Source organism: Seriola dumerili, unplaced genomic scaffold (assembly GCF_002260705.1).
Source record: "Seriola dumerili isolate Sdu_G_001 unplaced genomic scaffold, Sdu_1.0 BDQW01000533.1, whole genome shotgun sequence".
Lineage (NCBI taxonomy): Eukaryota > Metazoa > Chordata > Actinopteri > Carangiformes > Carangidae > Seriola > Seriola dumerili.
The window spans coordinates 2,930,130-2,943,415 of NW_019174788.1; the positions used below are offsets into that span (position 1 = coordinate 2,930,130).

General features: G+C 41.1%; 1 protein-coding gene across 3 annotated transcripts in view; it reads right to left on the minus strand.

Annotated features, from left to right (window-relative positions):
• Positions 1-570: 570 nt before the first annotated feature.
• gramd1a (GRAM domain containing 1A) overlaps positions 571-13,286 on the minus strand; it is a 28,525-nt gene continuing 15,809 nt past the window's right edge. For all 3 annotated transcript variants that reach the window (XM_022764327.1, XM_022764326.1, XM_022764328.1), the window contains exons 10-20: positions 12,633-12,786; positions 11,184-11,330; positions 9,940-10,061; positions 9,066-9,208; positions 7,065-7,168; positions 6,336-6,566; positions 5,062-5,146; positions 4,483-4,494; positions 3,503-3,610; positions 2,520-2,640; positions 571-2,320 (exon numbers count right to left, since the gene is read on the minus strand). In XM_022764327.1, the coding sequence (XP_022620048.1) occupies positions 2,219-2,320; positions 2,520-2,640; positions 3,503-3,610; positions 4,483-4,494; positions 5,062-5,146; positions 6,336-6,566; positions 7,065-7,168; positions 9,066-9,208; positions 9,940-10,061; positions 11,184-11,330; positions 12,633-12,786 (1,329 nt within the window). In that variant the 3' untranslated portion in view covers positions 571-2,218. The remainder of the gene's footprint in view (positions 2,321-2,519; positions 2,641-3,502; positions 3,611-4,482; positions 4,495-5,061; positions 5,147-6,335; positions 6,567-7,064; positions 7,169-9,065; positions 9,209-9,939; positions 10,062-11,183; positions 11,331-12,632; positions 12,787-13,286) is intronic.

Consider the following 13,286-nt stretch of genomic DNA (forward strand, 5'->3'; position numbering starts at 1 on the left):
GCCATTTACCAAGCAAAAATGACAAATATTTCTAATTTCTCTTATACTGTACATATATATATATATATATATATTACATTTTGTCAGCCAAACTATTAAGAAAATTATAGACACACTGACAATAAAATTAATTACCAGTCGCAGCCTTATTTGACCCAAATGCTTTTCAAGGTGCAGACACACACAGACTCAAAGACGAGCGAGGACTTGTTGCATGTTTTAGAACTTTTCATTTCTCTCCATGGCGTGGTGTACAATCACATCTTTACAGTACATTCTCATCCCCGCTCCTCAGCTGTCTCTCTCTCTCTCTCTCCCCCACCCCAGACTCCCTCCCCCCTCCCTCCCTCCCTCCCTAAATAAATATTACAACCTTTTGTTATCCGCGGATGGCCATGCACAGCAGGGCCCACATGCTTCTGTAGCCGCTATTTTCAGTGAAATAGAGAGAGAGAGAGCGAGCGGGTGAATGGGAAGAGGGAGCACACAGAGGAAAGAGAGGAAGAGTGGGGGTTGAGTGATGAGAAGAAGAAGAAGAAGAAGAAGAGGAAGAAGAAGAAGACAGGCTGAAAATAAACAACAAATAAAGATGACAAAATAATAAAGATAGAAAATGAAAAAGGAATTCAATAAAAAGAGAAGACAAGTTACTCAAATTAATCTTACAAACGCACACAAACACAAAAAAAACAAAACAAAACAATACTGCAAAACAGATTCCCTTTTTTCTCCACCTGGGCCTGCAAAGTTCCGGTTGGTCCTTTTATTTTGAAATGTCTGGCCCATAAGTAGCTGACTGTTGTGATATTTTAACGTTTCTACCTAATCAAGTCTACGGTAAATCCTGAACTGTTACAGTCTGGCTCTGTGATACAAAGAGTGAGCAACTAAACCTGAAACATTAATCTCAAAAAAAGAAAATATATATATATATATATAAAGAAACGCTAATATGAAAATGTAACATCTGAAAATGTAACAGTGAGGACTCCTCATGAACACACACGCATACTTCTCTCAAGTCAAAATCTTCTTTGCTTGGTTTTTTCACTGCTTCTACACACATTCACGCACATCCTCATTATTATTATTATTATAATTATATACTACTTTGTTTGAAACATTCAAAAAGTACTAGAATCACTATTGTCATTATTGCTGTGACCAGTAATTATTCTCTTGTAGCTCCTCTTGGTCCGCACCGCAACAGCAAATCAGAGCACAAAATACCCACCACATGACTTCTTAAGAGCAGGACAGGACTTCAGGTCAAAAGTCATTGGTAATAATAAATACTGTAACGGTCCGAGAAACAGCTTGATGCCCTAACAAACAACCCAACACACTGATTTTGAAAAAAAGATAAAACCCCGACAGGAACGGGAGGAGTGGGAGTGTGTTTGGGATTTATCTTCAGATGTACAATTCACATCTAAAAATCAGGGTGAAGACTAAAGTGTCTGGTGTTGAAATGTTCCTCGTCCCCGTTCGCAGAGGGTTGATGGCCTCTGGCGGGTCGCAACTCGGACATAGAAGAAGAAGAAAAAAAGAAAAAAAAAAAAAAAAAATCTCTGGCAGACATAGCGAGAGAGGCGTCCTTGCTCCCCGTCAGCACTCTCTTTTCTCCTCCTACGTGTTTTTCTTCCTCACATCCACCCAGCAGGTGGTGTTCCCCTTTTTGTTTCAGCAGGCATTCACTAGAGGCAAGGGTATCTTAACTGTTCCCAGGACTTGGAGGGAGGAGCACCCACTTTCCAGAATCACTGAATCTGTGAAACGTCGCAGGTCAGAAGAGAAAACCGAAGTCTGTGATAGTCATAAAATTGGGAAGGAGGTTGGAATTAAAGTTATTCTGAAACACGGTTGGCCATTTTGAAATGTGTCTATGATTCTTGAGGAGCGGATGGCGTGAGTCGGCCCACCAGTGGCCTGTTTCCATACACGACATACAGATGACTTGCAGCTGTAGGTAAATTATTGCTGTGGTCCTGATAGCTTCCAGTCTGAGTGAGAGTTCACTGAAGTTGTTACTGGTTGAGGCTGAAGGCGAACGTTGCCATTTCAAGTCAGTCAGGAGTTGTGGGTAATGTAGTTTCCCCTCCCGCATGTTCCAAACCTGGTTTTCAATTTGGAAATGAGGGAGGGAAAAGAGGGGTCCGCCAGAGTGTATTTAGATGTGGGGAACAGTCGGAGTGGTGTTGACCAGAAGAGGTAGTGCTCAGGGCTCAGTCAGGGGGTCTGTGAGGGTGTCAGTGGGCGGGTCCTGCTGCACCTCTGGGACCACAATACCCCGGTGGAGTTTTTCTAAAGACTGCTTCATCTGGGAGATAAACATGGTCGGGGTGATGAGATGGGGGTGAGAGAGAGGTCAGGTCAGACGTGCTGGATTACATAATGCAGTGAAGACATCTAGGAAATTATGAGCATAGGCAGTTTGTGTTTTGCGCACATGCGTCCCCTTGCAGGTGTGCACTACAAGCATTTCGCCTCACAGACTAAAAAGATAAAAAACCACAAACCTGGTCGAGAAGTGTGACAGAGGACTGCAGGATCTGCTGCCACTTGCTGAGCTGAGCCTGGTGAAACTGCCTCTGGAGCTGCAAGACCTGAGCCCACTCCCCGGCCGTCTGGGGCAAAGGACTGAGGAGAGGAAGAAGGCGGAAACAAGAGGAGAAGAGAAAGAGAGGGAGGAGGAAGGAGGAGATGAAGAGGTATGGAGAGAGAACAAGACAAGTGCACAGTCATTAAAATGTTTGTATGCCAGTAGTCATTCCTAATCCTACACTAGGGGGCAGCAGAAACAAGCTAGGTGGACATATATTCCCTTTTTAGTAACCAGTTGCCTGTTGTTTACACATCCAGCAGATACAGAGGAACATTAATGTCCATGTCCATCTAATGAATGTTAATGTTTAAGCTCCTATTAGCTCGTTTGCTCTCGGCCGACTCCTGGGGGAAACACATGGCTTTTTAGCTGCTGAACACTCCACTACGTTCACCAGCTCGTTGCTAACTTTGTCCCGTCTGCCATTTGGTGCTGAGCTCGTAGTTTACATTTGTGTTTCAGAGCTTTTTCACTGAAAACAGCTGTGGCCAAAAAAAAAAACACTGATGAGAGCAGCGAGTGAATCAAAACACTTAAGCTGCGGGTCAGAAAACCAAAACAATGGGCTGAAGGACGCCGCAGCGCTCAGTAGAGTCGGGTGATAATTCTCTGTGGGTTCATCATTACAAGTGACAAGCAGTCGTGTGATTCACAAAAAATATTGATTACAGCTGCTTCAAATTAATTTCCATCTACTTAACCTTGAAAAGGCAATGGATCATTCTGTCGCTCTGCGGTAACTTAAAACTCTGAGGGACATTACGGCCTCAGATCCCACAAGAATAGCTCCATAAGCCTGAGACCAAACACCAATTAACACCACGGTCCCGCTGGGTGAGGAATGGAGATAACAGAGCGTCTCGTACATTTGTATGGAAAACAGTGCGGCGTGTTTACCTGTCAGCAACAGAATAGGAGTGCCACGTCTCCAGTGTATGGGCCGCTCTTTCCAGAGCGTACAGCTTGTAGAAGAGCAGCATGTTGAGAGCCACCAGCACCACCAGACTGACGGGGACAGAGAGAGAAGAGAGTTTTCAACATTTACTAACTGGTGTGAAAATGCAATGGAAAGCATCACTCAGATATAAACAGGAAACTAATGGAACAAAATGAGCAGACATAAATATTTCAGGGTTTGTAAATGCCCTCAAGGTCCATTTACACACAACCCAGCTGTCAATAATATCACACTGTAATTTTGTTACAGGAAAAATCCATCCTGACGCAAATACCAGTGTCAAAAACAAACAAACAACGTATTGCTGATATATGTGGTATATGTTGTATTCTACGTTCAAATGTAGATGTTGTGACCAGTTACCTCAATTTTAATAGCAGAATTAAGACTTTTTCCTAGACTCACCAGTCTGCAACATCAGTCAACAATCACACATTTCTGACACAAATTACAATTTCTCCACTGGCAGTAGCTACCATAGACCAGAATGCATGCAGCCATAAAACATCTTGCTCTATTATAGCTCTCTACCTTCATCTGAAATTTAGTTAAGACCTGTTCTTTTTTCTTTAATTTTTTTATAGTTATTTTTGCCTTTATTCTGAAAGCACAGTGAGAGAGAGAGACAGGAAAGGGAGAGGGAGAGGGGGTGGCTTGCAGCACAGGGCCACGGGTCCGGCTCGAACCCGGGCCGCTGCACAGTGCATCAGAAGTCACAGAATCACCCCTGATATACAGTGATCATACACAACAGCGTAAAGGTGCTTCATGGCTAAATGCAAAGCAAACCTTAAAGACATGAGGCGTCCAATCTCAACAGATTTCAATGGTGGATTTTTCCTGTGAGAAAATTATCGTTTTCATACTTAGTTCATATTTATACAGCCATTGGTATAAAATCAAAGCCTCTTATACGAACCTGATACAGATCCTATGCACAAGAAGTATTGCAGAAAGGAGGGAAAAGAAGAGAAATAGCGAGAAAGGCATTGTGAAGCTGTTAGTATGCAGAAGATCGATATCCAACATGTCTGCATGAGGGAGCATTCAGACATGGATGGAACCAAGACAGCAGAAAGCTAATATAATCAAAACTATACAATCAAACCAGGGATTTGATCAGATGGGAACTCCTAAATTTGCACTGTATTACACAATATAGGAAAGAGTGTATTGTATTACTAAGGAGGAGGACCACATGCAAGGACACACACATGCTTTTAAGTGTCGACTACTGATTTTCCACTTTATAATTGTACACTCAGAGAATCTCTATTATCTATTTAGAAACATTCATCTCTGTTCTGACTTACTCATTGTGAGTGAGATGATTAGTTAAGAATACATAAGATTCATATGACCAGTGCGCAGTAAAACATAAAACATTCAAATTAAACATTAAAATCCTATTAAAATAGCCAGAAGGGAAGGTCAGAACTGAGAATCTGAAAGTCTGGTGTCAGGACCACAAACACACAGTACACACACTTGAACTTACATGAAGCTGACGATGAGGAGGATGGTCGATATACTGTTGTGTCCTCCACCACGTGAACGCTCTCCCAGCTTTATATACTGAGCACCTAAAAATAAAACAAAAAAGAAAAGCAAAGGAATGGATCAGGGTTCCCACTGTGTTTTGGATGTACATTTCCAACAGCAATACATCTTAATGTTTCCAGGCCCTTAAAATACTTCTTCCATGAGTCAAAACAGTAATTATTTCAGTAAAATTATCCATTTATGAATTTAACTTTTATTTTCTAAGTCCCCAACTTTGTCTGGAAATTGCTCTCAAAATTTCTCGACATCCCATTAAAAGCTTCCCTGTGGAGTCTGCAACCTGTTGTAGTGCTCTGCAGCAGCTCCTGTATCGTTTGTCACATGCATGTGCATGAGGACACACACTGTGATACACAGTCCTACCAATGGTTCACAAGTGGGAAGAAGATGAGTACAAATGTGGATGTAAACAATGCAGGATTTTAAATAGTTTTTTTTTTTTTGCAAATATATTTAATGAGGAGGGAAATTAATTCAACACTTTTGTTTGACCTCAAAAATACACACAATGTGTTTTGGTGAGTAACACTCAGTGTCGAGCATAACTTTTCACCATGTTCAATTTAAGACATTTTTAATACCACATAGATTCTATACATGTTTCACAGTCACACTGACCAACGTATATAAAAGCAGTAGGGATGTTAAGGCCTAGAATTATCTACAGTGCAATATGTGCGATATGTCAGATAAATGTCAGTTTATTTTCATTTATTTCAATCACTACTTCCTGCCATATTCCTCATAATATAATAAATCAATAAATATGACCTGGACCTGGCAGCAGAAAATGGATGTGATGAAAAAATAGAACAATAGTGCTGGAGGTTTTCATCAAAGTTTTGTTAAAGTCACCAACAAAAAACATTTTATAACCACCACTAACGCCCAAGGTTAAAAGGAAAAAAAATTAAGACTCTTGAAAATTTTTAATACTTTATAAAGCTTTTTTTTTTTTTTTTAAAGAAAACTAAATTAATGTGTTTTAACACTTTTGAAGACCTGCGTTTGTTTTGTTTTACTTCTTGAAAACTTCACAGGGCACCTTTAAGTTCAAGGTTCAAAGAAGAAGTACAGACAGAACCACTAGAGGGCAGTATTGCACCTAAGATGGAATCAGGCTTTGATTGGCTGTCAACGTCGGTGGCACAGATTGAAATCCCAGCACGGACCCAAAGCCCTTCAACAACTGTATCCCGGCTGACTTACTGGCTTCTCTCCTTTCCCTCTCCTCTCCGACTCCTCTGTCCCCTCGCTCCCCGCTGCCCACACCTCCTCCATCTCTCTCTCTCTCCCTCTCGCCCTGCCGTCGAGAGCAGGTGCGTTTGCGGCGGCGCAGGGCCGGTGGGGTCTTGGCAGCATCGGCTCCCACTGCTTCGCCTGTGGTCACCACGGAGACCTCAGACTGCAGTAGCGTCTCCAGCTTGCACACCTCACTCTCTGCACGGGGCAAAGTAAATAGGTGGAGGAATTTAAAATACTGATCAAACTGTCACAGCGTGCTCTAACTATGGCTCAACAGCCAAACAGACTGAATGTGAAAACAGTATTATCAAACATCCAAGTGAAGTCACAATAAGCAAAAACAAAAAAAGAAATTCAAATCAAGCTAACGAAAAAATTGTGGCATTGGTGCAAAAACTCACTGTAGCCTTAACTCTGTTCTATTAATAAACCATGAACTGTCTCTCGACATCCATTTATATTGAAAAGAGAAAACAGAAGTAGCTCACACCGATTGTAAACAGTAATTGGACTGCATTAACATACCAACATGAACTGTGGATTTGGCTTTCATAATCAACTGTGGCCTGCGTAAGCAGTTTCACTTTGCTTTTGTTCAGTTATTTACACAAGGGAAGTATGCCTGAATGGGTTCGTTTCCGCAGGTCGTGTGTATAGAAAGATACGGTGGAGGAGGCAAACCATGTGACTTACCCATGTGTCTGTAGTACTCCTCAATGCCGCTCCAGGTGTTCTTTTCGATCAATGCTTTCACCAGGCTCCACGGCTGCTTCCGGTAGCAGATGTCTGAGGAAACTCTGGGCAGAGGAAAAACAAACACACCGGGTTTAAAACCTATATAGAAAATCTAATGTGTGGATCAGTGTGTCATGTTGTTTATATCATTCATTTCCTATTATTTTCACTCAGTGCCTGACAACAAGCAGGAACCTGTGTAAAAAAAAAAGTTCCTGCAAATTAATTTAGAAACTGGACAATCTAACTGACATCTCCAAGTTTTTAAATGATCAAGATATCCATGTTCCAAAGAAAGCGAATCAGAAAAACATGCACAACATGCCAATCACAGCACACCATAGTTTAGACTATTACAGATGCTTTCTATACAAGATTAGGTCAAACCCTAGTATAAGGCTGGACCGTGGATGTTCAATGTGCGAAATTGTGGATAAAGTTGAAAAATGTTGTGGAACCGCTGTAAACAACTACCTTCAATGGAAAGTAGCTAAAACCTGCTGGAAAAGGCGCTAAATGTTGCTAGATGACACAATACACTAATTAGCATATTCATGACAGCATAGCGCTGTATTTGCACTCTGCCTAGTGTCAGCCGGTTTCAGCCTTTATCTGTTTGCTTCTCTCTTGCTCTCTGTGCTCACATATACAGTATTTTGACAGCTGAATTCCCAATAAAGCAGTTCTCATTTATATGTTTTCCTGTTTCTCTTGTCAGAGAACAAAAAGTATGAAATCTTCACTGAGACGCAGCCCATTAAGACTACATGGTAACTAGCTGTCGCTTCCAAGCCATCTGTGGGGCATTACTGGTAACGCTCTTCTACATAAAGTAGCTTAGGTTTGTCCAAAAAGTCACTAGATTTGTTGCTGGTTGCTTTATTTATTTATTTTTTTTTGTGGAAAAAGTTGGGTCTGGAAAGTCGGTAAATCTAACAACAAAGGTGCTAAGTTGGCAATACTTCCTGTAAACCCACACACATTCACACACCCATGATGTAATAGAAACTGTTCGAGCCAATTCATTGCAAAAGAGCAATGGCCAATGGGGAAACTCCAACACACTGGCTGACCAATGGTGCAACTTCATCAGTCTCTATACTGTACTTTTTGAACGGAAAGTAATTAGAAGAAGAGTTTATGGGACAAATTTTCATAATTTAAAGAAAAATCCTCTACACCAGAATTAAATATATTTAGTCTATTAATTTATTCAGTTATTTCCTTTATGGATTCAGATAATATCAGATTGTTAGTGGGGAAAAAAGGCTCCAAATGAAAAGGCATATAGGGATACAGGCCCATGTAAGGGCTGTGTGAGACAGTCGAAGCCCTTACTTAAACAAAACATGTCTTGTGGCCCCATTGGATAATAGTCTATTGAGGCTAGTGTCAGTGGAGAAACGACTGTCTCCTTCTTGTTGAACATTGCTAAGGAAGATGCCACAGCTCTTTGATCCTGAGAAGCCAACATCACGATTTGTGTTGCCAAAAATAAAAACCCCATCGCTGGAAATACTGGAAATATGCTGATGTGTCATCAACTGATGTACAATATGTTTGGCCAGTAATGTCCTGCCCATGCAGAAGTGCGAAGTGATGAAAGAAAGAAACACCTCTAGCTGTTGTGTGTTTGGACTGGTATTAAAAAGTCTAAGGGAGTCTAGATCAAACAAGGGAGGGACAGGTCTGATGGGATTATTTCATATGCCAATGAGAGAGTCTGGTCCCCAGGGTAAAGGACCTAGCCACTCAATTATAGTTTGCATCATTTATTTTGGGACCTGACAGCGCATGTGTAAACAATGATCAAATGTAAAGAGCTTCTGTTAAATTCTCTCTGTAACATTAAGTGTGATGCTCGTGGCTCCTCTGTTTTAATATTGTTTTCACAGTCCATGGGTGTGTGTGAAGTTATAGAAAATTCCACCCGCGTGGATAAGACCACACCAAACCTACCTGAGCCGGCTCTTGTGCTTGTTGATGGAGGTGAGGCAGTATCTGTGGACAGTGTAGAAGTAGTCCTGGTAGGGGATGCCAGAGGTGATGACTTCTGAGTCCACCACATAGCACTCGCCCCGGGCACTGCTCTTATGCAATGTCTGGAGGCAAAAAGAGAAGTGGAGGTAGTCAGTTAATGGTGTGCAAACCTCTTGGTTTCTACAGTTTTCTGTTCTGTAATTAGTGTAAATAAGTTTGTGCTCCAGAGAAGCAGAAATCAATATGACAACTAGTAAAACCCAAGATTGCTGAGGTATCAAAAAACCACCACCACTGTATATACAGTACATCATTAAATTACCCTGTCACAGCAGTGAAGCTGTCGGTTTTTGCTCGGTATAAATAAAGCAGTAGTATAAAACCACAGCAAGGAAATTAACATCAGTGCTAGAGAAAAATGGGATTCATTAATTCTGAAAACAAAGACGGTTCAAAATGCTTTGAGGGAAAACTGGTGCCTAAAATATTACCACTTTGTAACTGAAGGACTAATTCTAATTTTATGGCAGCACAATGGTTTGGTTTGAGTATACAGTAACATCATTTCCAAATCCGTTATTTCTGAATTAAATTCTTCACTTGTTTTCATGATGTGTACAATTAATTGTTTTTATTATCACTTTTCACACTGAAACCTTAACTGGGCCCAGAACTGGAACCAATATGAAGCAAAAATTAAAAGATCCCCAAATACAACTGTACAGAAAGTTCCACTCCAGTTCAGGTTGAGTAAGCACAGTGTTCCTGCCCAGTTATTTGCCTTTAACAGAACCTGAGTGCCACAGGGCTAAATAGTTAAACTACAAAAGGCCGGTGTTTGTCAAGGACTGACCTGCGTTTCCACCACAGGGGCAGTCTTGGGGCCGAGGGGGTTGTTGAGGGCTATGGTGTAGCTAAGCACACGGCTGGTATTCCCACTGCTGCTGTCCTGCTGCCATTCACCCACCGACAAGTCTGAGAGAGAGGGAGAAAAGAGACGTGAGTGAGACGAAGAGAGAAGAAGAGACACACACCAAGTTCCAAGATATTTTGTGAAAATGAGAGCGCAAAAGAGAGGATGAGAATTAATGAATGAAAAGGAGAGAGACCATGAGATCCAGCGAGGTTGAAGAGGGTAGAGAGAGAGAGAGAGAGAGAGAGAGAGAGAGAGAGAGAGAAAGAGAGGGTCAAACACTCCCTTCTTAAAAAAAACAAAAAAACAAAAAAAACAGAATGAAATGCCCCAATTAGAGCTACACAATGTTCCCTAGCGGGCTGGGCCTCTGGCTGGGGTAGCCACTGGCCAAATCAACTCCACAGCTTTGTCTCTGGCCTCATTTAAACTAGAGAAATGTCTAAAATACACACTGCATTTATGCAAGGATGACTTCAGATATATAAAATAAAGTAGTTGTACAGTGACAATGCAAAGCCAATCATAAATGGTAGATAACACCACATGAAGAGCTAGTGTGGCACCCTCATTAGTGGCACAATACAGCGTGTCTCTGAGGGGTGGGGGGTGAGTTATCACATTTGTATTTATCAGCTGGAGCGAGTGGCACGGCAGCTCTCAAAAGAACTAGTTTCAAAAAGAAAAACATCAGCAACAAAATGTTTAAAACAAGTAGAGACCTCGATAGCGAACATCAGGGTGTAGTGAGACACACAAAGAATGGAAGTGTAAGTGATTTTTCCACAGACTGCAGCCTCAACGGTCCGGTAAACAGCAGAGCAACAACAATTACCGGGCTTCAACCGTCACCGTATCAACAGGAAAAACTCGCTCTCTTGGACTTAATGTTATGCAACAAGTCAATGCAAGTTGCATTCTGGAAAATGTAGGAACATCACATAATCATCAAAGCTAAACACAGTTTCACAGCACGAGAAAGAACTCGCAGAGATCTGTCAAACATGGGCTCAATGACACAAAAACAAAAAAACAACAGAACAAAAAGTGTCTCAATATCCCATCGTTTAAATCAATGGGAGTGGTATAACCCTAGAGAAAATTTGGAATTTCACATTAACAGCGTGTGCAAGCAGATACAAAGTTTTAACCAACATATACGTACGTGTGTGTGTTTCACCTACCGGTGAAGTGCCGCTGAGAGAAGAGGTGCTGGATGAAGTGTGTGTCAGCAGAGAACAGCAAGTCGTGCAGCTTGTCTACGCTCATGCGGACCGCAGTGTTGATGTGCAGCCGCCCGCTCAGGTCCGCACAGAATGACTCCACTTCACCTTAACGTCAAGGAGAAAACATTAAAGATTTACTTTTCTTTAGATTCTTTTTTCCAGTTATCTTAGTGGGGCTTTTTTGGTTTGTTTTTTTTTAATCGCTCTAAAAATGCATCCTAATGTAAACACTGAGACATTAAATTATGTTTGTTTTAGAGGTAAATTCGACATCATAATAATCACACTTGCTCTAGCATAAATTGCTGTTGTATGTCTTTGCTTATTCCTGAATGGATGAAAGTAAACTGAGCAGTTTCTGGTTTACACATTAAAATCTTTTGAGATATGCTCTCTGCACTTAATATTAAACTTCCAGGCAATCATATCATTATCTTGTCAGCTCTGAGGTAATTTTCAGGTTAATCATCTGACTTTGCCAAAAACAGCATGCATATAACTGGAGTTTAATGACACGCACAGTATCTTTGGCTGTGGTGGACATAAACTTCCAAAGGACATCTGGGAATAAATTCATATTTCTGCACTTCCGGTTCTCTTTTCCTGAACTTTATGGGTTTTTTGAATGGGTTTTTGGTTAAATGGTTGAAATAAAGTCTGTAGTTAACACAAGCTCAAGACATTTTCACGTTTTATTCTACGAGAACAAAATAAGTCAGTAAAAAACCCACTCATGATTTCTTTGAGCTTTTATGTGTCTTCAAAAAGGAACTTTAGTGGTGCTAACGTTGAAGTCATGCGACCGTGGTGTAGTTCCTTAACAGTCTAATATTAGCTTTTTACCCCTGGCGATTCTATTTAGGCTTCAAAAATCACAAAAGTGGTGTTCATGAGTGAAGATTATCTCGCTGAACAAAACGTGAAGCTATCAGAAACTCTTGTTTGTCGCACATCTTATTTTCGGCTATAATCCAAAAGCTTTCTGTCGAGGGAACCAGGTTTACGCTAACGGGTTGGTCAACAAAAACACATCATCCCTGCAGCACTCATAACTGGCTATAATAACATTTAGCACGTAAAGACAAAGTTAGTGTACAATCAGATTAAAGCCGACAATCTTAAATGAATATAGTAAATTAAGAAAACACCACAAGTTTAGACAGTTGAGTTTAAAACTCTAGCATAGCAGCATAACAGACATCACAAGAGTTAAGCAAAATAAGTTTCAAGATGTATTCCCTCAGTTTCAGTCAACTCAATACACATCACTAAAATCAAATAATGTTTAAAAAAAGTTACTGTTAAAATATTGCTATCCTAATCTCATCTAATATTTATATCATTTACACTTTTTCATCTCGACTGGGTTCTTGTGGCGGTCTGTATCCAAACCCAAACAACACTCACTTTCTTCTTGCGTGTCAGAGGAGTTGCTGGGGTCTGTGGGTAGTTCCTCATCGTTGGTGATGTCCAGTGAGGAGAGGTTTCCCAGACTGGTCGTTGGCTGGGGCAGCATGTGATTGGCTGACTCAGACAGGCTGTCCCCACCCTCTTCGAGATTCTGGTGCAGTGAGGGGGAAAAAAAACACACCAGAGGACAGTTAGCAAGAGGTTTGTAGGGAAATCACCCCATTGTCATATGACTTGAGACGAAAGAGGCCTCAGCTGGGCTGACCTCGTGTTGACGCAGCCTGAGCAGACATACCACTGCAGCCGTGTCTGAAGCCGACACACAGTCAACACAGCACTCCATTTATTCACTGTAGCTTTGCTTAGGCTTGATCAACACAGACAACCACAGAAGCTGCTTTTAAGCAGAACTGATTGGACAAAGAGCCAACCTAAACAGCTACACACTCTTCCACGACTCCTCACTTAAAAACATATACATCATGATTTTTGTCAAAAATGCTTTTGTTTATTTGTATTATTAGTTTGCATAAGATTAGAAGTCCCACGCTGGATTCACATGGATGCTGCAGTTATGTGGCATGCACTGTGCATGCAGGTTCCTTATTTGTGCTTTTAAATTATTATCATTTTTGCCTTATCTAAGCATGG